Source organism: Sardina pilchardus, chromosome 19, assembly GCF_963854185.1.
Source record: "Sardina pilchardus chromosome 19, fSarPil1.1, whole genome shotgun sequence".
NCBI lineage: Eukaryota > Metazoa > Chordata > Actinopteri > Clupeiformes > Clupeidae > Sardina > Sardina pilchardus.
In genome coordinates, this window is record NC_085012.1 from 27,051,211 (window position 1) to 27,078,084 (window position 26,874).

The 26,874-nt window shown below is 46.1% G+C and overlaps 1 protein-coding gene across 2 annotated transcripts in view; it reads right to left on the reverse strand.

The window, feature by feature from the left end:
- The window catches only part of col15a1a (collagen, type XV, alpha 1a), a 93,933-nt gene that overhangs the window by 47,316 nt on the left and 19,743 nt on the right, over nucleotides 1-26,874 (reverse strand). For both annotated transcript variants that reach the window (XM_062521294.1, XM_062521293.1), the window contains exons 3-4: nucleotides 6,506-7,056; nucleotides 747-821 (exon numbers count right to left, since the gene is read on the reverse strand). In XM_062521294.1, the coding sequence (XP_062377278.1) occupies nucleotides 747-821; nucleotides 6,506-7,056 (626 nt within the window). The remainder of the gene's footprint in view (nucleotides 1-746; nucleotides 822-6,505; nucleotides 7,057-26,874) is intronic.

Genomic DNA, 26,874 nt, shown 5'->3' on the forward strand with positions numbered 1-26,874 from the left:
TCTGCCTCTTGCTTCCTTCCACAACACAAAGACCCAGGACTGACAGTACTATTGTCAATTTCATTATTATTCAACATATTTTGATGAGAAGCAGATTGGGCACTTTGTGCTCGTCTTTGATGAGCAAGAGTAGTGTGAAAGGTCTAAGCCATCACTGCTATTGTGTGTTGCTTGTCTGCACCATGACGTACAGTACAGTACAGTACGTGTGCAGCCTTTCTTGTGTGTGCAGTGGAATGTTGGTCACCACACAAAGGCAACACAAGCTGAAGTGGTCAATCAGCACCGTAGCTAGTGCTTTGAAGTCTGGCTGGTCTTCGTTCCCCTTTAGACTGCTTGGTTACAAATTCCAGAGTTTCCCTTCAGACAACCACATAGGCTAATTCATGTACTGACCGCTCAAAGAGCCTCTCCGAACCTTGACTGTTAATCATTCCTTTCCATGAGTGCGTGGAGAGCTTCAGACTGAGGGCCTGGATGCTGATGACCTTGAATCGAGTGTACCAGCTAGGCATCCACTTTAGAACTGAAGGCTAAAACCAACATAAAGTTATGTCTACTGCACCATTCACACTTAAGCTCTGTATTGGTTCTTGTACCTGTCTTCATCTTCTATGCCTGTGGGCCAGTTGTATGTTGTAGAGTCTGACTAGTAGCTAGTGATCCGTATAGAAAACAATATTGATTACAGTCTGAGAAGGAAAGCAATAATGGTAGTGCGCTTTGGGCCAATGAGAAATACTCACGTAGGGGTCGTCCTCCTCACACTGGTCATCTGGGGCCCGGGGGTCAGGGGTCAGCACCAGCTGCTGGATGGAACCCTACATGAAGGAAAAAGAGAAAAACAGAGGAGGAAATTGGGAGAGATAGAGAGAGAGAGAGAGAGAAAGAGGGGATGAGAAATAAAACAGAGAGAAATGGTATTATTTGGACATTCTTGATGTGTTGAACAGCAAATGTCTGTGGATGCACATGGGATATGGCAGATCCATTCATGTTCCTCCTACTTTGTCTGTGCATTGTTCTTTCTCTGTAACAGCTGTTCGAAAGAGAACACAGAATTAAGCATCAGGAGGCCTGTTCCTGGAACATCCCCAGCGAGAGAAGAGCACAACAGGGCAAGGTTGCTGGCAGGTCCGCCCCCCCCTCCCTCCTCCTCCTCAACCCCATCTCCTCCAGCCAAGGCACACCTGTTTTCCATCTGAGTGCTCACTTTAAAACAAGTGCTTAGGGGTGAGAAGTACGATAAATCAGAACCTAACTCGGTCAAATCAAGCCCATCTGCAAATACAGTAAACAAAGCTCAGAAATAAAGCTAAAAATATGCCTCAAACACAAATAGCCTTTCTTTTTGCGGAGGTGCACACAAGACAAGGCATCATCGTGGACCTGGCCCAGTGGAAACTCAACAGGCCAAGCAAGGCTCCAAAAACTGCATCTAAACAAGAGATTTATGAACAGCTTGCAAGTGATCAACATTTACAAGATGCTGCTAATAAACTGTACATCACAAAAAAACATCAAACCTTGTTAAAAGTTCACGGGGAAATTTACGAATATTAGAATGGTTTATTAACTTCTGAGCTTTTCCATAGAGAAGCGCAGGGAGCATCGGTGTGTGTTGGATACGTTTGATACAGGTGTGTCCTCATAAACGGGAAGACTGTGTGTTGGACACGTTTGATACAGGTGCATCCTTGTAAACAGTAAGAGTAGCTGTGCTTGTTGTTCTTCCATGACTTCATACAGGGAGAACCACACCTAACACCGATGTGGGGTGAGAACAACAACCAGACCTGTTGCTGCTGTCTGCCAAGCTGAAGCTCCTCCACACAAGTGCTCTCAGGATGGGAGAGATTAAATCATGTTCCCCTTTATTCAATCTCCAATCGCGTCAGTCAGGACATGCATTCAAGACTTTTTCCCTTTGATTCAACAAATGTGGGGTTTTTCTTTTTTTCCTTCAAGGATGGCTTAGCGCAGGGTGTTGTGTTTTCGCTCTGTTCCCATGGCGATTGATTATTGACAGGAAGCACGGCATGGTTTTGGTTCCAGCAGCAGAACGGAGATGCTTCCTGCAGGGATGCGTGCAGACCGGAGAAATGGAATCATCCCCCAGTACCTCCAGAGGAGGGAATTCCCCGCATCTTGTAGCGAGGGGTCGGATGATTCACAGGATCACGACTCCGACATCTCTGCATCCTCCTGGGTCTCAGCTTTATGATATCAAAAGAGCAGAATGAAGTAACGCTTCTTCCCTCTTCGCCTATTTATGTCCAATATAATTGAAGCATGGGTTTTCCCACCACATTTTTGATGTTTCTTCTATGAACTTCTTGACCTGAATGACATCAACCAAATGAACCAAACATGAACTTCTTCTCTACAATCAGTTCTCTACAGATTTCGGCAGATCTTTCATCTAGCCTATTCACTGGCACAAGTAGGAGACCACTGTCATAACAGTGCTGCAGTATAAGCTAGATGAGCTTCAGAAGAACCACATGGCCTTCATCTCCTCACAAAAGACCATCAGCAGGTTTAATGTCTGTTTACCTGAAGGTAGGGTCAACACCACTGATATGCAATGTCACCATTCTGGCCCGCTGATTGCTCCAGCAGTGCAAGCTGACTAGCAGAAGTGCCCCTCTATAGGACCTGAATTGCAGGCTCTTTATGGTCGCACTTGAATGGACAGCAGTGAACTGAAATGGCTTCACTAACCTCGGATGGACCTGTGTACAGGCCACACACTGACTTTGGTGGTCACTTTGTAGAGGCTTTGTTTGTCCTTGTGCACACTGCCGGTTCCCCCCCAAAGTGGGGAATAAACACAGCTGTTCAAAGCCTTCAAAAATGCTCTTTTTATTAACAGAGGACATCACAAACACACACCACAAAAATGCAACTTTTCTTTCCCAACAAGGGTGAGGTGATGTTGGCCCACAGCCTTGATTGCCCAACTTAAAAGAGACAGAAGAAAATACTCTATCTCTTCATAGAACTAGCTTGGTATATCTCAATTAAATTCAGTTTTATTGATATGGTGCCATCACATATGGAAATGTCATCAAGGCAATCTATTGGAGCCCAGCTTGAACTACCTGGTCTATCTTCTGACATGCCCTCTCATATTTCGGACACCGGACACTGGACAATGAAGGCTGAGGTGAACTAAGATGACAACAGCAGATGAATTATATAAGTTCCTGTCCGGCAGAAGGAACTTTCCACGAGGAGCCTTTGATATACAGTAAGTTCCTCTCTCAATACAGATAACTTTCCACGAGGAGCCTTTATGAGAACACGGTGAGATGGAATACTGCTAGCTGCACTGCGTTCAACTAGTAGAGACAGAGGCCAAGTACCGTTGTTGCAAAAATAGGAAACTGAGGGAAAAGAGCGGTAGACCATCGAAACCCATTGCAACTCCACTCATTTTCATAAGACTGGGAGTCAGGCCAATACATTGTGTGTGTGTGTGAGTGTGTGTGTGTGTCTTTGTATGTCAGCTGGGAAGCATTGTCTTTTGGCATCAGGTTTAGCCCAAAGCATGGCATTTCTGAAGTGTTTGTCTTTGCGTAAGTGTGTGTGTAAAACATAGAAAGAAAGAGAGCGTGTGTACATGTGTATGTGTGTTTGTGTATGAGAGGGAGAGACAGAGAAAGACATTGGCTGGAGAGAGAGGGTGTGGTTGTGGTTGCGTATAGGAGGAGAGAGAGGAGAGATAAAGATGTGTGTGTGTGTTTGCATGTGTGTGTATGCATGCATTTGTGTCTATGCGTGTGTGTGATTATCTGTGCACACACACACACTTGTGCAATCCTCTCCCATCAAAGCCAATCACTTAATACAGCATCTCTCAGGCCAAGGCTTGGGCGAGCCAGAGGCACACTGGACACCCATGGCCATGTCCTCAAACAGCACAGCTGCTCTCAATTACAGCTGCGGAGGAGTCCTGTCTGGCAACCCTGACCAATCAAGAGCACAGCGCGCCCAACGCCAGCCCAAAACTCTCCAACGCAGCACATGGCTCAGGACTGCGCGTCTCGGACGCCTATTATGGGCTATTATCCCCGTCCTCCCTACAAACTCGTACGCATAGCCTTATGGCTCGTAATGCATCCGCTTAAGTGAAATAATTTGCACAAATAAGCGGTGTAAAACTGAGATGGCCCTTGCAACGGGGGAGAAATCAAGCTTGAAAAGTACACCGGCGTTTTTATAAGGTTGGGTTTTATTGGACAAAGCGCCCAGTCAGTGAACTTGTGCCCAGCTATAGCAGGGGGCTTTGCAGCCAGTGGTTGGTCCTGCTGAGGCTGCTCCTTAGCAGGCAGCCGCACAGTGGGGGCGCTGTGTATTGCAAGTGCACGCACGCACGCACGCACGCACGCACGCACGCACGCACGCACGCACGCACGCACGCACGGCCACAGGGCATGTTTATTGTTCTTCCTCTCAGGTGAACATGCAGAGCCTCGGGGGCCACGTCCAGCACAAACACTCTCACTGCGGGCGGGCCATGGGGTTGACCCACAACACCTGCCCTCAACACTCAAGAACTGCAGCTCCAGTACCAGAACGGAGAGGAGGGTGAGAGCCAGAAATAGAGAGAGAGAGAGAAAGGAGGAGGAGAGAGAGAATAAGAGAAAGAGGGGATGGAAAGAAGAGACACTGGGCACCCCAATTGAAATGATGGACTTTGTGTATAGCCACTCAAGAGGCAAAAAGCAATCAACAAGCAATCATTGAATCATTTAAATTCGGGCCCTTTGTAGATAAGAGGTGGGAGAAAGAAAAAAGAGGGGAAGGTGGGAGAGGGAGAGAGGAACGGCAGATAGGTAGAAAGAGAACAACAGTGGTACTTTTCCTTCCTGATCTAAGGCATCACCCATAGAGAATACACCTTTGTTCGTGTTTTGTCTTCTCCCTCCCTGTACTGCAAGACCATTTCAAGCTCCACAGGAAATAAATATTTAGCGTCTTGTGGTTTTCTGTGAACCTCACTAACAGACAGTATGTTTGGAACAAGAACAGATGGGACTCAGGCATAAACAACACGTTGTCGATCTGATGACAGGCACCTGGCACACCTTTGGCAACCGTTAATTTCCATCATACACTTGTCCGCACTGAAGTTCTCCTTCCATGCTCAAAGATCTTGTAATAGATCTCAGAACAATTTCACGCAATAACCAATTACTGATTTCATATATTACATTCACTCACATTTAGAGGACGTTATATGAAACTTAAGAGCAGCAAGCATCCCCACACAAACTGTTGCCTGAGGTTTGAACAATATTCAGTGACCTGATTCTGTACCAGGCACTCTGCCATGGTGTGACGAGCAAGCTATCAACACGAGCGGTTGTAGCCAAACAGCGTTTAAGCCAAACACATCCACTGTGACTCATGACTCTGTAGCGTTCCCATGCACCCGCGCCTGATGTCATCTTAGTTAAACATCCTTGCTGCCACGCTGTCAGGGCGCTGTGGTCAGCCACCATGGCATTAGTCCCATGCCTCGTGTCCCGACCTCTGATTGATTAGCTCTCAGACTCCGCGTCTGCGGTGCGGAGACGAGATCCCGTATATGTTTGGAGATCAACAACGTCTCCTGTGGCCAAACACTTGTGTTGGGAGGGTGGATGAGGACTTCAAAGCTGCTGAGATCTAATTTAATACGAAGCAGGTTTATTTGGGAGGTTTTGCTGCAGGGAGATCTGTAAATACAGTTTCAATCAAGTTGCATGATGAGGCTCATTGTCATTGAAATACAATAAATTTCATTGTACAGAGGCCTTCTATAATAAAATCCAGTCATTCTCCTAAAAACAAAATCATATGTCCACCAGTGGTGTCCCAGTAAACAACAATGTCCTCATAATGAAGCATGTCCTTATATTAAGCACGTCCCTATAATGCCAGAGGTTCATTTGTCACAAAAATCAAGCCGGATGTTCTACTGTATGTATTCTGTGTGATTAGACCATGAGTAATGACTAACATCTATCATTATCATTCATCCAGTCCAGAGGTTCGCTTCCATCGCAATTTTGGTCGGTGGGTACGTCATTTAAGGATTTGGTGGTCTAGAGAGGGTGGTGCCAACGCTCAATCCCAATCATGGTGGAATGACAGCTCGAAAGCAGCGGTTAGTCATCGTTCATGGAAATGTGCTCGTCAGTGTTTCAATAGCAACAGTTTGACAACATTGACCCTCGATGCCTACCTGAACACCCTCCAGCTGTACAATTCACTTATCATTACAATAGCATTCATTCATTTCAAGTGCAGCAGATGTAACAACCAAGATTACAACAACAGTGGTTAGACAAAACTGCCTTCACAACATCCCCTCATTCATTACACTGTGGACTAGAAACTGCATGCAAACTAAATGACGAGTAACAAATATGCCTAGCAGACCCACTCACTGTCCTAACCTATGTGGAACTTAGAATGCATCTGCCTTCTAGAAACACACTGCACTGATACTCACCACAAACCTCTCCAGGCCGGTGTTGCCGGCGTTGCCCACGAAGATGCCCGAGCTGGGCTCGAAGGTGAGCTGCGTCCCGGCGCCGCGCTGGAAGGCCACGCGGTGGTACTCCTCGCAGTCCATGTAGAGGCGCACCTCGGGGCCCTGCACGGCCAGCGTGAAGCGCGCCCAGCGGCCCGTCAGCTCGCCCATCTTGAACGACGCCGCCTCCTGGGTGGCGCCGGCGCCCGGCTCCGTGTAGTAGAGCACCACCCGCTGCGTGCCGTCCTCCACCGGCGCCAGCGCCACGCCCAGGCGCACCACCTTCTGCATGGCGTCGGTGACGGCGAACAGGACGCCGCCCCGGCGGGTGGCGGGCTTGGCGGTGACGACGATGGCGAAGTCGGCGAAGAAGGGGTCGGGGATGAAGGAGCGCGCCAGCCGGCCCACGTTGGCGCCGGGGCTGAAGCTGTACGCGGGGAAGCCCTCGAAGCCCGTGATGAAGGCCACGGCTGGGGGGAGGGGCACTCCGATCAGCTCCGTCAGGTCCAGCTGGCCTTTGGTACCCCGCTCTAGAATAGAGAGAAAACACACCCTGTTACCAAAGAAACACACACACACCCCACCCACTCACACGCTGAGAAACTGTTCATGCGCCAAACATTTCCACAAATATACAAACACACCTAATGCAAGTGCACGCACACTGACTGTATACACACACACACACACACACACACACACACACACACACACACACACACACACACACACACACACACACACACACGCACACACACACACACACACACACACATAAGCACTCTCACAAGCACTCATTGAAACAGGCACAGAAAGCCCGTTTCCAGCCAAAAGAGTTGTTCCACATCTCCTCATCTCCTCAGGCTTTCCCACTCCAGCGGGACCCAGCTCACGGTATGTTCCGTGTCCCTGCAGCTAGGACACGTCCAGCTGATCTCATCAGCACATCACAACACTCCAAACTCCTTCAGCTCAATCAGCCGGGTTTGGGTAATTAAAGACAGGGCGAAGACAGAGAAAGACAAAGAGAGAGAGAGAGAGAGAGAGAGAGAGAGAGAGAGAAAGAGAGAGAGGGGAGAGGAAGAGGCAGAGAAAGAGAGACCAAAATGTGCATTCAGAGATTTACTCTGCAGGTAGCAAAGCAGCTTTGGCAACTCGTTCTCCTTTCCTTGTCTATGTCAATGAGCTTCTGTATTCAAGCACAAAGCAAGGCCTCCAAATTCATCGCTATTTGCCAGACGGACTAGACAGTCAAGCGTTACCATCTGCCAAAAAGAACTCTCTTCCTACTGACACCCCACTCCCCTCAAAAACCGCCTCGGAATGGTTCGATCCAACCTCCCTCCCTGCTCCTGCGCGTCGTGGCGGCCAAGCGACCGAGCTCCGAGCACAACACACATGCTCCTCGTTACCGACGGAGACCTGCGGAAACAATTGCTCGCTCTGTCCGAAGGTACTGGAATAAGGCAGCCTCATCTGGAAGGCATTAGCACAGACTAATATGCTCTGGGCTACAGGAGTGCTCCTGTAAAATGGGCTTAGCTACACTGACCGCACCAAAGCCGCATCCCAACGGGGGGACTCTCTGAGCGGCATCCCAGTGGGCACACCGTCATGCCATTTCCAAAAGTCGACTTTCTACAAAATGCTCTTTTAATGAAAAAGACCTTTTCAAAATACACACATATTAAAAACATGCAAAAAGGGGTAGAATCTATAGCAAGACGCTGCAGAAATGACCCATTTGATATTTGTCTAGTTTTTGCTAGGTAAACTGCACTCAAGCTTTCAGTCTGGAAATAATATTAGCAGGTGAGCCAAGTGGTTAGCCTGCCCCCAGAAGACTGCCTCAAGGCCTTAAGCTCTGTCACTTTGCCAAAGGTGCCGTTAACATGAGCAAAGACATTTGTGTTAGTCAGCCCACCTTGCTATGGTGTATAGAAACTAGGCCATGGTGGATAATGGATCCTGGATAGTGAAGTTGAAACTGTCCTGATATGTTTGTCGACTACTAACCATCGTCATTACAGCAAGGCGGATGTTTTTGGCTCTTCCAATCCAATGAGAAGGCAACAAGAAGACACATAGCAGGTGCAGTTTCCCAAGATGCACTGGGAGTCACAGAGCACAGCCCACTGCAGCTGGTTGACCCAGAGCTGTGACATCATATCTGGCGAGGCTAACGCTGCCATCATCATAGGCCAAATACACAGTTCACAAACAAGCACTTGGCTGGCTCCTGTGCTCTCATTGACAAACATGCATCCACTTCAATAATCTCATTCACACATTAAAAAAATCCCTCTTTATGAGCAAAAAAGCCTGAGATTGAATCAGCACTATTTCATGCTTAGATCAGGTCTTTTTCCCTTCATCAAGAGTCCACTAATGCTGGAAAACGTTGAGCTAAATACTTATCAACCACTCACAAATACTTCACAGATGTCTTTACCTCATTCGGAATTGGTACAAAGACATCACTGTTGACTTTGGAGAACTCCTGTTTTAACAGGAGTCCATTTTACTGCAATCTCTGTTCATTAGCACGTTGCTGTAATGGAACAAAGAACCAGTGGGCCTTAGCCAGATGGTGCTAGTTAGGTGTGTGGCTCTGCGACACAGACACAGGAGCCTGGATGGACATTAAGGGTATTTATCTATGTTCCGGTTCATTTACGGTTGGTTCTATGGAAAGATCTACTGTACCAAGGCTCTTTCTGATGAAAGAGAAGAGCAACACGTAATAAGCCAACCAAAGGACAAAGCAACATCTGTTTTTATGACTGAATTAAGTGGAAAAAAAGCTATTGGCATCATTTTGTTTTCAATTGGTTATTACCCTCATCATAGAGACTATGATATTTCTGTGTAGTTAGTTTATTTGTCAGTTTCTGTTCACTTTAATGGTCACTTTCAATCATTGGGATTTTAGATAAACTACCAGTATGATTGTCATGACAGTACTTGGTGGAAAAGTGTAGCATGGTCCAAGGAAGAATGTACTACATTATGAATCGTAATCAAATTGTTGTGTAAGTCTGTGTATTGTCTTTTGTTGCAATAAGACATTTGTTGGCAAATATCCATCTCTCTCTCTCTCTCAGACACACACACACGCACTTGTGCGTGTGTGTGTGAGAGAGAGAGAGGTGGATATTTGTGTAAGTTTTACGTGAGTGAGCAAGGAGCCACATGTACAGCATATTTGCAGTGGTCCAGCGGTGCACTTGAGACACACTCATAGGGGGTCCCCATGCACAACGCAGCACACTGCACACTGAACTCATTCAGCACCTCCACTTAAAGTCATTCCTGTATGGCCGGATGTTATTCAGAAGAGCCAATATGGCTCCCATATGGAGAGAGCCATGCACAGCCCCAGTTTCTAAGTGTGGCACATCTCTCCCTTCATGGCGGCAGCTTCTGCTCTGTGTCCTGGCTAACAGCATGCCTAACAGGGACACCGTTAACTGCCCGGGCCAAGTGCAGCGGGATGCTGGGGCTGTGTTGTTTTGCAAGCACTCTGAGAAACAAGGCCACTGCCAGCTGGGCCCAAGCAGTGTGGATGGAATGCAGCACTGAAGTGCTTTTAAAACAACAATCTAAGAGCATTAGAAAGCTATGTGTGTGTGGACATCTCACACATCTGTGGATATATTTGTGCTGCATTCATTCATTTAGCAGATACTTTCATCCTAAAGTGACTTACAATATGTGTACCTGTGTGTGCTTCCTGGGATTCAAACCTATGATATCAGTGTTGTTGGTATCTTGCTCTACCAATCAAGCAACAGGATTTCTTAACATGTCTTTGTGTGGTATGAGTATCCCATTGCCTGAAAGGTGAAGTCAACAAAGATAATACCTAAATGGTACAGAGGAAGGGAGAAAAGTAAGAGCGAACTAAGATCAGTGCCTGAACCAGTACTACCCCTGGAAATATCACCATGCACAACTCCTAATATGTAAGAATTAAACAGATCAAATACCCATAACATATACCAAGCTTTTGTCGCTAAGCTAATGTTATCGCTAAGCTAATGCTTCAGTAGGTCCAGTGTTCAAGGTACACATACAGTTGGTGTACAGTATTACTAACACAGTGTCAACACCGGAATGTTTCAGGATCAAATTCACAAAACTATACAGTAGGTTGAAAGGATAAAAGAGGGCTAAATGATTCAATGGAATATGAGCTCAAAGAACATAATGTCTGTATATACTGCCTCTAATACAGCCCTTCAGCAGTCTCTCAGCGCCTACTCTGCATCACCTGGAAATGTTGCAGCTAGCTGCTGAAGTGGAGGGCCGAGACATCAAAGACCTCCAAACTGTACAGCCAAAGACAGAGCACAATGTACTGTATTTAACGACAAAATGAGAAATGAATATTGATTGAAAGAAACCTCTTATTGAAGCCCTGGGTTCCAGAGGCCCTTAACCACTAATACTGTTGCTGTGGTTTCATAAGGTTTTTTTTGGACAGGAGCTGAAGATTCTTTCAACAATTGCTAACCCCAATGCCACATATGAACCCATATTTATATTTACATTTAGTGGGTCCTTTTATTCAAAGAGACGTGTTCCACAGAGTAACTACATATTAATTCAGTACAAGAGCTCCCATGTGGAAACAGAGTCTTGACCTCAGTGCTGTTGGCACGGTGATTGACCATCTGAGCCACAGGGACTTAAGGTGACTAAAGAGTAAAACTCAGCTTGACAGCGCTGCAATAACGAAGACATCAGCTGACACTGCAGAGGAGACGTACAGTAGGTCCCCTTTTTGCAACCAAGCATTAGTTAACAAAGTTCAACATCCAGTTGTCAAGTTCAAACAAAATGGCAGCTCCCCGCTCCAACCCCTTCGCCTCACATAGCCCCCTGACTGGTTGCCCTGAAAGCCGATGCCCCTCAGATTGCCTGTGCCTCAGGTCATGGGGAGGTATGACAAACCTGCGCATTGGGGGAAAAAAAAGCTCATTGTGCAAACGTAAACAACACCAGAGGAATCCTGCAAGTCACTGTGGAGAAGCTAATCTCCTGCTGCCTAGAGAGCAACTGGATATGGCAGCGCATAAAACATGTGTTGTCCCCGCTAATCAAGCTCTTTAAGTCCTGTCAGGTAGATCAGGCGGGGGCTCAGTCTTGGGTATTTGGCATTGCCGGCAGCGCTTCCACTGAGCCAAAGGTGAACGCAATTCAGATTTCTCGCAGATGCTCCGCGCAGTGACGAAATTTCCTCGGGATAAAGTCATTAAATAAAACTACTCACACAGCAAACTGCCATCCCAAAAGAATTACTACCCACAGTGAGCATTTCTTACTCATGATGTGCAAGCTGCTAATCTGCAGTTAAATGGAAATCAACAAGGAATGATGTCACCCTTCTGATTGGACTGAATGAGTTTGCGTTCAGAGCTGAGCCAGGATTTGTGACACATCTGTGGGTTTGGCTGCACATCATCTATTAGCCGCCGGAGCTGCCAGCATGACCATGGGAAAGCATGGAGTTCATAAACCTGGTACTTTTGTGTACTTTTGTTTTGGTTCACTCTGAAGCTCATGTCACAACACTATAACACAACCAGTGCTAACAGACAAAGGCACGATTTCGAGTCCATTTCCCACCATGAAGAGCAGTGGACGTAGGCCAGACCCTGGCCAGCAGTAAACAGAGAATACTTTACTCATGTCCTCAATGTTGCCACCCAAATTGTAGGAAACTGTGTGCTTGTGAACTGAAGTTTGAATTGGCATTTATCGCAATTAAAACAGATCAAGCTTTAAATGATCTTAGTTTAACTCAAAACAGAAGAAGGTTTAGCAATACGGTAAGTCCTGACTGTGTGTGACTCAACTGAAGTTGATGGATGCTGTTTTCGATTCTGTCTTTCATCAGGGAAATGAGACACAGCTCAGGCAGCGACCTCGTGTTGTGCCTGGATGTGCTGCAAGAGTTGCTTTGCCAACAAGCCATGGAGGCTGAACACAGGGAGGCACAACAACAGGCACCTAACATTCCAGCACGCCATCATCTCTCTGCTCGGCTGGTCCTCTGTCCTCTGTCCTTGATTTAGCTATTTCACGCTCCTGAGGGGACCGAAACTGAAACCAGCCCTACATGAACACAACGGGAGCTGATCTGAGATCAGAGCAAGCAGAGGGTTCAGTACAGGGGGGCGTTGCTACTAGCGAGCACGCTTTCTTGGAAGAACTCACTTCCAGCAGTTGCCATAGCTGTCAACAGCAGCGACTGCTCTGACCCGATGATGGCGAGCTGACCTGAGCAAAGCCCAGTGATAACGCGGCGCCTCCGGAAGAATGGCAGGAATTCTGGAAGCGAAGGCATTTTTCTTTCAGGGACATCTCTGCAAGGAAACCAGTCCATAGCAGAAATGTGTGGTTAGGCTGATGCCAAGTACATCTGAAGATAATGAAGATCATGGTAACGATAATGAAAACGTTTGCAAACTGAATACATGTGGTGGTGGTGATGATGATGATAAAGACTGTGATGAAGATGATGATGATTAGGATAGTGATGATGGGGGTAAAAAGTGAGGAAAGAGTTTCCAAGTCCACTAACACAAGCCAAACACTGCTGTAGAGGTCCAATAAAGTAAACAAGGGTTTGTGTACTTTCTGGATCCAGTTGAGAACCAGAGAGGAATTTCATTTCAACACTGACCTCCTTCTTTCCCCCCATCCCTCCCTCTGCCAGAGGACCCTTGGCTTCAGCGCAAACCTACATAGGCCATACAACTGGCTATATTGTCTTCAGACCATCCTAAATATATCCTGTTGACACTAGTTGTTATCACTGTGTCCTGAATGCTGGCTGGCTCCTGCAGAGACTCCCAGCGCCTATCAGTAGGCCCATCTGGAAGCTTTGCCTCATGCTGTAGGGGCTCTATTGAGGGGGTTAGTGGATTTGTGGTTTCCCTCACTGCTTTTCTGGTTCAGTCTCTTCAGTCCTGTGGGTGGCCTCCGGACATGATAATAGCAGCTTTGCCTGAGGGGAGAATCTCCTCCTACCAAAAACATGGCCCGTCATCCACCTCACACCAGACAAGTCTTTTATCAAAGAGACAATTCCAGCATGATGTCAGTGAGAAGTGTATTTGAAAAGTGGTGTTTGAGTGTGTGTGTGTGTGTGTGTGTGTGTGTGTGTGTGTGTAGATTTTAGCCTGAGGCTTTTAGCCAGCCGACGCAAACAGGTGAGTATTGCAGCCAGTCAGACTCCTACACAAAGCACGCATCTGTTCTCTGCACTTTAGCTACCAGTCAACACAGGCGTTCGCAGGGACCAGAGGTCAGATGGCCTCAGCCTTGATCAAAGGATTACAGCAGTTATTGGGATGAATGGGGCGCATTCACAAAGTCACGGAGAGTTAGCATCTATGCTACACAAACGTAAACACAACTCTGTAATGTGTTGTTGCATAAACACCGTGTCTGATTATGCCACACACACACACACCCACCCACACACACACACACACACACACACACACACACTGATTTCAAGATTGTTTCACAACATGAAAGAGTATTCATTTCTCTGATTAGCAAACAAGGGCCTTAGCGGTAATATAACCCAGAGACCCCTGCATAACCTTGAACTTCATGAGGCCCTTGAACAGGTCTGAATGCTGCATGGACCCACACCAGTCTAACTGAAGTTTGAAAAGCAGAGAGACCATGGGGTTGTGACTGTGACAAACACTGGCATAGAGACCATAAGGTCAGAGCTCTCTGATGATTTAGTGCCATTAGATATGTGTGATAGGAAACTCAGCTAATTACGATTATTTGACAATAAAACCAAATTGACTTGGAAAGGTTTTTGAAAAAAGGATTTAGTACGGAAAAATCTAATAAAAAAAGCAATCATTTCATATTACCGCTTCACTGGGTTTATTGTTCATAAATGTTTAGTGGATCGCTCCAATGTGTGAGACTGTAGTACAGTGCTTTGATGTAAATGAAGCACTTGAGCTGGTGGCAGCCGCAGTATAACCACTGTGGGGAGGCTAAACAAAACCACGTCTCCACAGCCTCCGTTTGTGAGATGGGGTGCAGAGCCTCAAGAATGTTAATGCCATAGCCAATGCTGAGAGAGGCAGGCTCATCTGCTTATTTTGGCCCACCAGCTCAGTTGAAGGAGCGAGATGCTTATCAGCAGCAAGGTCATACAGTAGGATCACTTCCCAGAGATCTTAAAAAGCTCACATCATCTAGAATCTATCTGCTCTAGAAAACAGCATCTGCTACATGTGGTTCTCAATCATGACTTTGCTGTGCTTGTTTCCCATCTTGCTTCGTATTGCATCTTTTGATATTGACTGAACTCAATGTTAGCATGCTTGACAGGCCTATCTTTGCATTATTTGCATATTAGCATCAATATCATCAAAATCTTTGAGAAACTCAGTCACTTTTGGAACATAACATTCCTGACACACCCACACAAGATCCTGGTTGAACAGTCTGGGTGAGCAGGGCTGAGCACAGCTGATCTAGCAAATCAGTGGCATCAGAAATACAATAACTTTAATGACGTGCGTCTGGATCAGGGCTAGACAGCACTCAACAGCCCGTGTGTTAAATGAATATGTTCAGAGGTGTAATGATATGTGCTGAAGGCCGAGGCAGCGACACAGGAGTCCTATTGCATAATGTGCTATCAATCAGACCTGGAAAGGAGCTACGACCAGGACGGAGTCAACCGTTGATGTCAGTATAATTTAACAACATTCCTCAATGTGAAATAAAACCTAATGTCGTTCAAAAATGTTACACGGTTAGTATCTAGACTTTGAACCGTGTGGTTTAACTAAAGTATGCAAGGAGCAACCAACATTTTCCACAATAAATCCAGCATTAGAAGACCTCACTGGAGTGGAACAGAGAAATGACACGTACGGGGGGCAGGCGAGGGATACGTAAAAAAATTACTGCTTTTATTGCCATTAAATTTCATTTAGTACCAACTTCCAGATGGCAACAGACAGACAGACAGACAGACACACACACACACGGACAGACAGACACACACACAGACACACACAGACACAGACACAGACACAGACACAGACACAGACACACACACACACACACACACACACACACACACACACACACACACACACACACACACACACACACACACACACACACACACACACACACACACACACACACACACACACACACACACACACACACACACACACTTTCTTCTATCCCTTTCTTGGTCCATGGCCCAACATACTTTCCTGAACACTTAATGCCTTGTTTGAAGTCATCTTGGTAATGATTAAATGAATCATTTTTTAATCTCAGTCATCAGAGGGGATTCGTATAGGCACACTGTTTCCGCTGTAAATGTCTTTATGGGTAACTCTCTCTCGCCAGCAGCATGGCTATGACGAGACCCCGTCATGGCAGGATGCCACCCCCCACCTCTCGCACACTCTATTTCAGCGAAGTGTTCCATGATGACATGGAACAACTATCAGAATGACTTTACTGTGTGAGGAATGTGTAAAAAGCTGCACTTTTGGTACCACAGACAGGTTTGTGTGTGTGTGTGTGTGTGTGTATATTCGTACGTGTGTGTCCTCACCCCTGATGCCCCAATATTTACACAACACAACGGTGGCTCCAACAAACAGACGGAATTGGACAGCTCTGAAAACCTCACGGCAGCCTGTCTCTGCTGGCCCATTAACCAAATATCTCCAGACTACCTCATCAGGGCCGAGAGGGAGGCGGCCATCTTTGATATTAAGCAGCCCCTGTGGCCCTGGCACAGACGACCAGGGAGCCAGCTAGCCATCAGCAGGAGGGTGATGTCATGCTCTGGGGTCTAATCAGTGTTAGCAGGCAGACCCCATGCAGAGAGAGAGTGTGTGGGGTACAGTGCTTCTGACAGAGGGGGAGGGTGTTAAAAGGGGAGTGTGTGTGTGTCTGTGTGTGCGTGTGTGTGTGTGTGCGTGACAGTGTGCGTGTGTGCGTGTGTGTGTGTGTGTGTAGACGGTAGGATCATTGTGGCCTTTAACACGTCGTTTCCATTTGACGTAGGGTGCATTTTTATTGGAGGGGAAAAAGCTGAGTGCTGGGAAGTGCTGGGAGCCTGGCTGCCATTTCCCAGATAGAGTCGTCTCTGGGGCACAGCTGGCCCTCATCTGCCATGCCCGCGCCACATCTGTGCCAGAGTCAGACCAGTGCCAAGCCAATGCCACAACCATAAGATCCACACTATATTATAGCCAGAGCTATGCTATATCAGGGCTAGAAATGAGGCAGACAGACACCACAACAGGGTAAGATCCACACCATATTACAGTCGTGCAACATCCATAGTAGATCCATGCCAGCTCATGGTCCATCTGCAGCGACCTTTTGAGGAGGAAAAGCTATTGGGGTTGCAGTGTGAGGTACTGTGTTACCAAGCTGCTGGAAATCTACTGACTTCTCCAGAATTTCATGAGCACTGCTTTAAAAGGAGTGAGGTGAGCCTTGCTCACGTGTGTGTGTGTGTGTGTGTGTGTGTGTGTGTGTGTGTGTATGTGCATGCGTGCGTGCGTGCGTGTGTGTGTGTGTGTGTGTGTGTGTGTGTGCGTGTGTGTGCGTGTGTGTGTGTGTGTATTCAGGAGCTCTAAGTTTTCCATCTGTCTTATGAGGTGAGAGAGATATGTCTAACAGTCTGCTGGCTGCAGCACGGCTATTTTGAAGTTTTAAAGAAAACTGTAGGGAGGGACTTCATCAGAAGCAAGGAGAGGCATAAGAAGCTGTAAAAAAAACCCTGCAAGCCACAGAGAGCCTTAGTTAGATTACATACTTGGTAACTTCTCTTTGGGAAACATGATTGAGCAACATAGCTCTTGAAAGCCAAACAGAGTACAAGGCAAAACTAATCACTAATCATTTTTTGGCTGCAAACTCCAACTAAGCAATAACCATGTAATATTTATTCAGGCAATGTTTCTGAGCCTGTTAAAAGTTAGCAGCTAGCGTGGCCAAGGAATCATCGGCCAACAGCAGTCTACTGGAGTGTGTGTGTGTGTGTGTGTGTGTGTGTGTGTGTGTGTGGGGCTCTGGGTGGGTGAGTGAGGAGCGGAATGTGGAGAGGAAGATGATTGGTCCAGCAGAGCTGCTTGACGTCCTTTGACTCTCTGTTCAGCTGTGCTGTTCTCGTTATTGCAATATCACAGGATCTCATTAAAAGCTCACGTCTTCACTGGCATCCTAATGGCCCATTGTTTGAATGTCAAGCCTTCGCCTAATGGTGAAGTCTTAGTCTCCTGCGGAGAAAAAATGAGCTTGAGAACACTTCCCTTTCAAACAAATAAATTGTGTTGTTCTTTTCGGAGAGCAACAAAGGGTTTGCTTATCACTGACGATTACGGAGGGTTCCGAAACTGAGGAGAAGTACAGATGGAGTTTCTGGAGAATTCCCAGAGAAGCTGACCTCACAGGGAGTCACAACGGCCGACCGGACAAAGAGGCGGACAGGGCAGGCAGCAGAAAAAAAAAATGACCGAAACTCTTTGAAGTGATTGCAGACGCAGACTACCCCACAAACATGTAAAGTAATAGCGCACAAATAAAAATCTCAAATCTGACCGTGTCGCCGCGGAGCCAGATGACCTCAGCTCATCGCCACGCTGACCCAGATACACACGCTGTTCTAATCGCACCTCAATTATTTCCCCCTCCTCCTCGGCCACTCCCATGGCCGTCCACGCCAAAACCAATGCCCCGCGAGAAAATAGCCCCATTTTTCACCCATTTCCTCTGCATGTTTAGAGAGCCCTTGTGCCACCCACCCAATCCACACTGTGCCAAACTAATGAGTGACCTTAGATGACCGCTGCCACGTCCAAGCTCCCCACTCAACTCCACAGCAGCGCTGCTCATTATATCAGCAGCTGGCTGGTCATTTCACTGTCAACATGTCATTTTTACATTTAGCGATCACAGATTTATAAGCTGAAATGATGCAATCACACCAAGAAACACTGAATCTCTTATTCTCTTATCATACAGTAACTAACTTATTCTGTTGGCTCAATCTATAGTTCTACAGATGCACCCTATTGACAGCTCAGCCAAAATAAAATTGAAATTAATCAAATCTGATCTTGAATGAAACTGTTATTGAAACTTATTCTTTTGGCTCATATAGTTCTACAGATGTACCCTATTGGGGTATATAATGCTGGGGGGGGGTTAACATACAACCGCATTCATGCAAGACACCTGGACACCTGCATACGCCTTTATAATTTGTCTGTTGCTATATTTCCAGTCGATTGCACATCTACTGTAAACGCACCCAGAGACCCCACGTTCATCTGCATATGTGCATAGCAAGCATGGCGCTGGCATCCCCAGACAGTGGCGCTTCTGTGCTCCTCCCGCACGCGGCACGCTTAAGTACACAGACGGAGGCGCATTTCTGCGGCCCGCTCGCCCGCGGAGGGTAGCTTTTCCGGCCCGCGACTCAAAGACGCCTCAGTTGGCCGTGCTGAGCCAGCACTGTCGGAGCCGCACTTCCAGCAGGTAGCGAGAGCTCGGGAATGTGCCTCCCACACACAGCTGGGGACCTGGCTAGTCTCACACGCGTTACGTACGACGACAGTATTGACTGGTTCAAGTTAATTTCTTCAGAGCTCTACACACCCAGAAGAAAAATAGCCAGAAGAATAAAGTCATAAAACTAGACAGAAGTCATAAAATGACGGATATTTACGAGGGGGGACAAGCCAAATGATTACGTATTATCTTCATTGAGGGATTTCAGTGTTGGGTGACTTATAGATCAGATAGAGCAAACACTAGAACCCAGTGTACACAACCTCAAGCGGCTATCGGGAACCTACAGTATGTGTATTTGGCAGTCTAGGATAGGCTCCAAGCCAGCAAGCCAGAAATGTACACAGGTCTGAGGGCCATTAGGGAAAACATTCAAAAACATTAGTGAGGGTGGACTAAGGACAAGAGATAGTATCTCTCTCTCTCTCTCTCTCTCTCTCTCTCTCTATCCCCCTTTCTCTCTCTCTCTGTTTGACTGCATATGTGAGCTGTTTACATGCTTGTTTGAACAAAGTTTGGGATCAAGTATTAAGGGATTTATTCTAGAACATTTAAGAGTGGTTTCATGATTAACAAGACACAGCATCAGTGACACCTTTATGCAGAACAGATTTGAAACAGCATTCATTTTTCTATGGAAATCCTCTGACTCAGAAATCATTTGCCAGTGGATTACTGTACCAGCCCACACTATCAAATCTGTTAATGTTTATCTTTATGGATATCTTCACATCACGTCGGCAGCATAATACATCACATTCAAGTCTCTACCGAACGCCTTTAAGCAATCTAACAGCTGTCGTGTATTTACAGTTGCCACATCTGACTAGATCTGATGAGAGATATCTACACATCTGCCGACTCACTTGGCTTGAGTTCATATTACACAGGGATTCCCAGCTTGACTGTCTGGAAGAGGTCCAAACATAAACAGAGGAGGGCGATACCTGTTAGAGCGTCAGACAGGCCGGGCCGAGTGGCTGGATCAGAGGCAGAGATGAGCGAAGGGGAGCAACGTGAGGAGACGGCAGTGAGCAGAACTGCAGACGTGGGGGAAATGCTCGGCTACGCTTGTTAACTTGGCGCTCCGATCCCCACAACACACATACACACACACACACACACACACACACACACACACAAAAAAGAGGCTAGACAGCATTAGACTGTTTAACCACCAACAAACGCACCACACAATCATAGAGGAAACCTTCATTTCAGGAAAAGACAGATTACCATAATTATGTGTTAGAGAGAAGGGGTGAGAATAGAGAAAGAGAGAGGGAGAAAATGAGAGAGAGAGAGAGAGAGAGTATACGAGTGAGTTTGTATTTCCCTGTACATATTTCACGTGTGAATAATTACTTGTGTGTGTTTGTTGGTCAGCTGCTTGTGATGCCTGTTCCCACTTATGGCCATGAATGTGGCTCTCAGTTTAGTCTAGGAGCTGGTGAGCCCACAGTCAGCAAGAACCACACAGCTATTACCAAATTCATCAGCACACAACCAAATGCATGTGAAAGAGTGCATCTGCACACAGTTACATGTATCTCACTTCACACATTGCTGATGTATTGTAGAATGGTAAGATTTCTTGACAACTTCAAATGTGACAATGAGGTGCCCATACATGTTGTGTTGTCAGGAGGACTTGTGCCCAAACTCCCTCATAACCCATACAACCTTTCCATTTCACTTACACATCTACTGAAAGCGAAAGTCTAGACTACAATGTCTGTCATTTGTATTGTGCAATAGACTATATGTCTGGATTTACAGTGGGAAAATGTACTGTAACTATAGTGCAGCACGCATAAATATACAGTGCAATATGCTGTTCTGTATTATTAGGATGTCAAGAGCAGTAGCAGTGCTATATCATTGGCAGTGGACAGCATGTCATTAGGAGCAGGACAGTTAGGGGCACAATAAAAGTCCAGCTGTTGAGCAGACGCACTGCTGTGCTGCTCTAGCACCGCCCTGTTTGTTTACATTGACAGGTGTGAAGCGGAGGCAGGAAGTGACATCGCGCTGTGGAACTTTGTGCTCCATTGTGATGCGTGTGCCATCGCAGCAGGGAATGGAATGTGGGTGGAGTGGATGTAAGGGATGTTTAACCCACACACACACAACACTAATCATGACCAAACAATTCCATCACAGCTTCGCAGAACTGCACTACAGGTTAAACGAAGCATCAGGCAGCCAAACTAGGAATACACAATGAGTCAGTGGAACAGTGGAAAACTACTATTTTGCTGAAACAATGTACTAAAACACTGTAACATAGTACAGAAAGCAATAATAGACTAACTACAGTTAATCATTATCTAAAACCCTTAATTGGCCTGGAGTTTCCTTGACTTGATTACAACAGAAGCATTTTTAATGACAAATAAAATACATAATGCAACATAGTAATACTGGCCACAGCTTCAATCCCTGAGGCAGTGACAGTTCAGCCAAAATAAAATTGAAACTAATCAAATCTGATCTTGAAATAGCATGTCGGAGAGATATAATCAAACACAGAGAAGTTGTCCTTGTGGTTGAGAGTCTTAATATCTCTTCCTTATGAAACGCATTCCCAGAGAAACTGTTTTTCATTCCCCAAACCAGTTGGGTTCAGCCAAAGCCACAGATGCTGACCCTTGACTCTGAACACATACCCTGACATGATGCTCCGAGCCAAAAGCTTCAAACATTAGCACTAATTGTCTATTCAGTCTACACTGTGTGCTCCATTGCTGTTATGATAAAGGACATGACAGATGTGCAGTCTCACTCTCAGCTCACTCCCACTTCAACATCACCTCTTCTGGAGACTGAGATCGAGAACAGCACCGCTGCAGCTAGCTCAGCTTTTCAGTCAGGCAATTCTAAACCACAGAGAGGCACACTATTAGGCAGCCTAAAGCCCTACCCTGATTGGGCTCATTAAAATCATGCTGACGTTCTGAGTGGAACTAAGAAAATCCAGGAGCTACCGGGGAGAAGGGGAGCTATTTCAGTGACGCACACAAAGAGGGTGCTGACAGGCAGGGTGTTTGGCGAAGTCTTTGGGAACATCTGTGTGAGACTTCTCGCCCATGTGAGGGGGGAGAACTGTAGGACAGCCATCTGTGGCCTCCTCAAGAGGGAGCTTTTCCTGAACTTCTTAGATTTAGTGAGCACTGTCATCAGGGTCTCTCCAGGGTCTCTGAATCATGTTAACAGCTGAAGAGAAGAGGTCAGGTGCCAGGGGATGCAGGTGGTGCTAGTGGTGGTGGTGGTGGTGGTGGTGTTGGTGGTTGGATACATTCACAACTCAGCTGGCCATCACATACCATGATGCATAAGGTATCCCAAGAACGTGTGTTAGTGTCAAACTTGGATAAGTAAAGTCAGTTGTAAACCTTCTAATAGAAGGCTTTATTCTCCTTTCAAAACAAAGCCATATGCTCTAATAGGAAGCTTAACACTTTGAGGTAATTTATCCAGGCTTCTCACTAGTACAGATTTTTGGCATACCGCCCTGATGCTCATGAGCTGAGTGAAGTTAGAAAATACAACAATTTAGAAAAACAAGCACAGAAGTCAGCTTGCAACAGTGACCCCTTCAGTGAGGGTTTTTGACCTTGCATTCTGTCATGCTTTTTTTACATGAAATGAAACATTTAAGAGTGGCCCAACACCTAGCCTTATTATTAGCCCATTACTAAGAGCAGATGATTTCATAGATCTACTATGATATGAAGTCTCCATGCCCTGCAAACATGCTTACATTGAAATGCTTGATTGCTGACACTAATTGTTCATTGACTATACTGACCATATACAGTATACAGTACATTAATCAAATATTTACCCAAATAAATAAATAAACAAACAAGCTAACTAACTAATAACAATTATATACTGTTAGATAAGTTGGCTTGAGAGTTTGAGAGTATTCCTGATTCCAGCAAAGCTGCCCTTTAAGTGTTTTTTTTCCTTGCAGTGTGTTTCTATTTAGCTGCAGTGTAAGCTGCCAGCAGGCTCCAGGATCCCCTCACATGTGAAACTTGCTTTACGAGACTCAGAGTTGCTCAATCTGACCTTCCTCATAGAAAACTGCAAAGCGAACAGAGGTCACAGCTTGGAGTCAAAAGTGTGTGTGTGTGTGTGTGTGTGTGTGTGTGTGTGTGTGTGTGTGTGTGTGTGTGCGTGCGTGTGTGTGTATTTGTCTATGTGTGTGTGTGTGTGTGTGTGTGTGTATGTGTCATGGGTGTGATGACTGAGTTATGTACCTCTGGTAGCTGTCAGGGAAAAAAAACAGGATCAACCATGAGGTCTGTGTCAGGAAATGAGAATAGCCTCTCCCCCAGCCTTTCCTCTACTCTCTCTCTTTCTCAGTTCAGCACCACAACCCTCTCTCATTCTCTCTCTCTCTCTCTCTCTCTCTCTCTCTCTCCATGTGTGGTCAGACTAGCTGAGGCAGCCCTGTCATTGACCCTTCCTCTGGAGTGACAATCACACCAGGCCCAGTGGAGCTTTTCAAAGAGGGCTTTCAGTTCAGGTGTGTGCATCCACCTCTTTGCTCTGGGTTTATACACACACACACGCACACGCACACGCACACGCACACGCACACGCACACGCACACGCACACGCACACGCACACACACACACACACAAACACACACACTACAGGCTTGCATAGGTACCATATTCATATGTGTATTTTTTGGATGAAAACGACCTGTTAATTAAAAATAAACACTCTGACACTCTGACACACACACTCACACACACATACATGATTTATGACATGCTGTACTGGATGAAGACTACCCATGGATTTAAAAACACTTGTGGACACACAGAGCCAGGTGTGCAGGTAGTAGGGATGCAACGGTACAGTTTTGCCACGGTTCGGTTTGTATCACGGTTTTTGGGCCACGGTAACGGTTCGGTTTCAATATATCAATATTATCTTGGCTCTAGCATACAGGAGGTTATATTTGCCTTTTCTATTTCAAATCAACAATGTGCTTCTACTTACAATTGCAGAGAAAATATTAAATGCATAGCCAGACACAGATGAAGCAGAATCACAAAAATGTATTATAAGAAAAGAACACCATCATTGCCTTCTGTCATAAACAGGCAATATTATCCATAGTGAAGTGCAGCATAAAGTAATGTGTAATTATTTATTTATTATACCACTGCTTGGTCAAATTTCCTATTGTGGTGCGCTATTTGAAAAGTGCATTATTTTTCTATATACCGCACGCGTATGTAGTTCCCTTCTTTTGGGCTTATTACACTTGAATATTAATTCGCCAATGTGAATGTAACGGTAAAAACAGCAATGTTGCATCTAAGACAGCGGCAATATAAATGAAAATGATAGTAGCAGTGGTATAAGCGGGATAATCAACTCCGCGCCCTGTGCGTTTCTAGGAAAATAATGCACTTATCGAAGTGTCCGCCTGCGGCGTCGGGTCCTTATTACCACTTCGAACGTGCATTATTTTCCTATAAACGCACGGCGCGTCGTTGATTATCCCTTACCTGTTGTCTTACAGAACATATAGCCCTTTTGTAATATTAAGTAGGTTGCATAAAATGTAAACTTTAAAAGTCACTTTCAACTTCTCTCTTACTCTTACACACTTCGTACAGTTCAGGAATCTTACTGCTGAAATGCGTGCCGGAGGGGATATTGAAGCGATGATCGAGAACATTTATCATGTAGCGAAATCCCATACCCAAAACCACCGTATAGGCAGGGCATCATGTCTTTTCCTATGAACACGCCAATCGCATTCGTTATGTCTTTGTGTTTTGGGGAATTATAGGAATATTGTTGCCGAAAGGCTGCAGCAATGGATGGTTGGGTTTTCGGTGGCAAACTAGCTCTCCGTGCTGCTCCACTTAAGGTTACAGCCGGGTGATGATGGCGCAAATGGGCCGACATGTTGGATGTGTTACCTTTATTAGGTGATCGTTGTGAAGCAGTGCTTGCACACTGTGCTTTGTTTACTGACGGTCTTTTTGACTTGTTCGTAGGCTACTTCGAATGTCGCCATGATCGTGCAGCCGCCGGTAAAGTTTGTTTCTTCTCACATGACTCCTTCATTTGCATTTCAACGTGCTTATTGGGTCTTGGGAAATTCAGTAAAATTCTGATTGGTTGTTGCAAGGTTGACGAGAGGCAAGCTGAACAGTCAGAGAAAACTCATCCCCCGGGTCCTAAGCACTCCTTGCTATCGCTCCCAGGCTACGCGCGTGCAATAACCTTGTATTAAATAAAAAGTTTAATGTCGCGTATACCGAAATATTGCGGTTTAGGTGAGTCTATTGAACCGAACAGGCCAAACCGAACGGTTCAATAAATTATTGAAAACCGTTGCATCCCTAGCAGGTAGGGCAGCAGAGGTGGCCTCCCCAGCACATTCTTGTACCCGGTCCAAAACCCAGACGCTGCCCTTCCATACAACACACCGCCCTCATCTGCCATATCAGCTTTTGTTGAGAGCAAGTTCCTCAGTCATCCGTGAGGGTCAGAGCCTTTCACATACTATTCATACTGCCCCCCCATAGAGGATAAAGCTGCCTACAGACAACTACACACACTAGGAGGCATAGCAAAAGGAGAGAAGTATGGAAAAGGCTCCTGCATTTGGACAGAGAAATCGTATCATTAGGACTGGCACTGGGCCAGGCAGAGTATGTATGGCATAGATCCTGCATTTTGGACTGAGTGAGTATGGACTAGATTGTGCGTGGGGAGAGGGAGAGTACTGTACTGTATGCATGGAGCAGTTCCACAGTATATGGGCATGGCCCATTAACCTGCTCTGCAGCATTGGCAGAAGCTGACGGCCTGTTAAACGATTTATGCTTCCACAACCACTGAACCACAGCACAGCCTCTGTGACATCTGAACGACAACACAGGGGCATGTGCGACTGGGAGGGGAACAAACATGGCTCATTGGCTAGAGTGACGGTACCCTTGGCTAACCGAGCATTTTACAATCCACATGCTACTTCTTATGACAAAGTGAGTATGACTGGAAGCCTCTAGAAAACGCTGTGCTTGAGGTACAAGTCCAAGATAATCAAGTGAGACAAGACACACATTTACAGTATGTGTGTGTGTATGTGTGTGTGTGTGTGTGTGTGTGTGTGTGTGTGTGTGTGTGTGTATGTGTGTGAGCGAATGTCCACTGAACAGTCCACTTGATGATGTTGAACTTAACCTCTTATCAAGCGATACCTTTTAAAAACAACAACAAACGAGTCCATTCAGGGCTTGAAGATTTACCCTAAATGGTCAGGTAGCGTCAGATAAGGCCTGCACAGCTGAGACAGCCGAGGTGAGAGGCTCTAAGCTTTCCTGCGAGATGTTTGCCAAAAACACTGCATGTAGGTAAGCCAGTGGAGAGCTGAGGAGAGGGCCCGGGGCTCTGGGAAAGGGGACCTCAGTCACTCATGACTGGCCTTCCATGCCTGGGGCCTGCTCTGTTTCCCTCAGTATCCATCGTGAAGCCATTTGATCTGACTACGATCTGGATATAGGGGCCAACCATTGCGCCACAGATGGGGGTTTGGGGGGAGAACAGTATCTCTTTTGTTTGGCGAGTAAAGCCGCTATTTTTGCTTTGCCTTTTTCGCTCAAGAGATTTTTTTCCACCTGACTTACGGGGCCCCACGGAGCCTGGTCCCGCTTTCTCCAGTGTAAGAAAAACAGGGGGCAACAGCTTGAACATT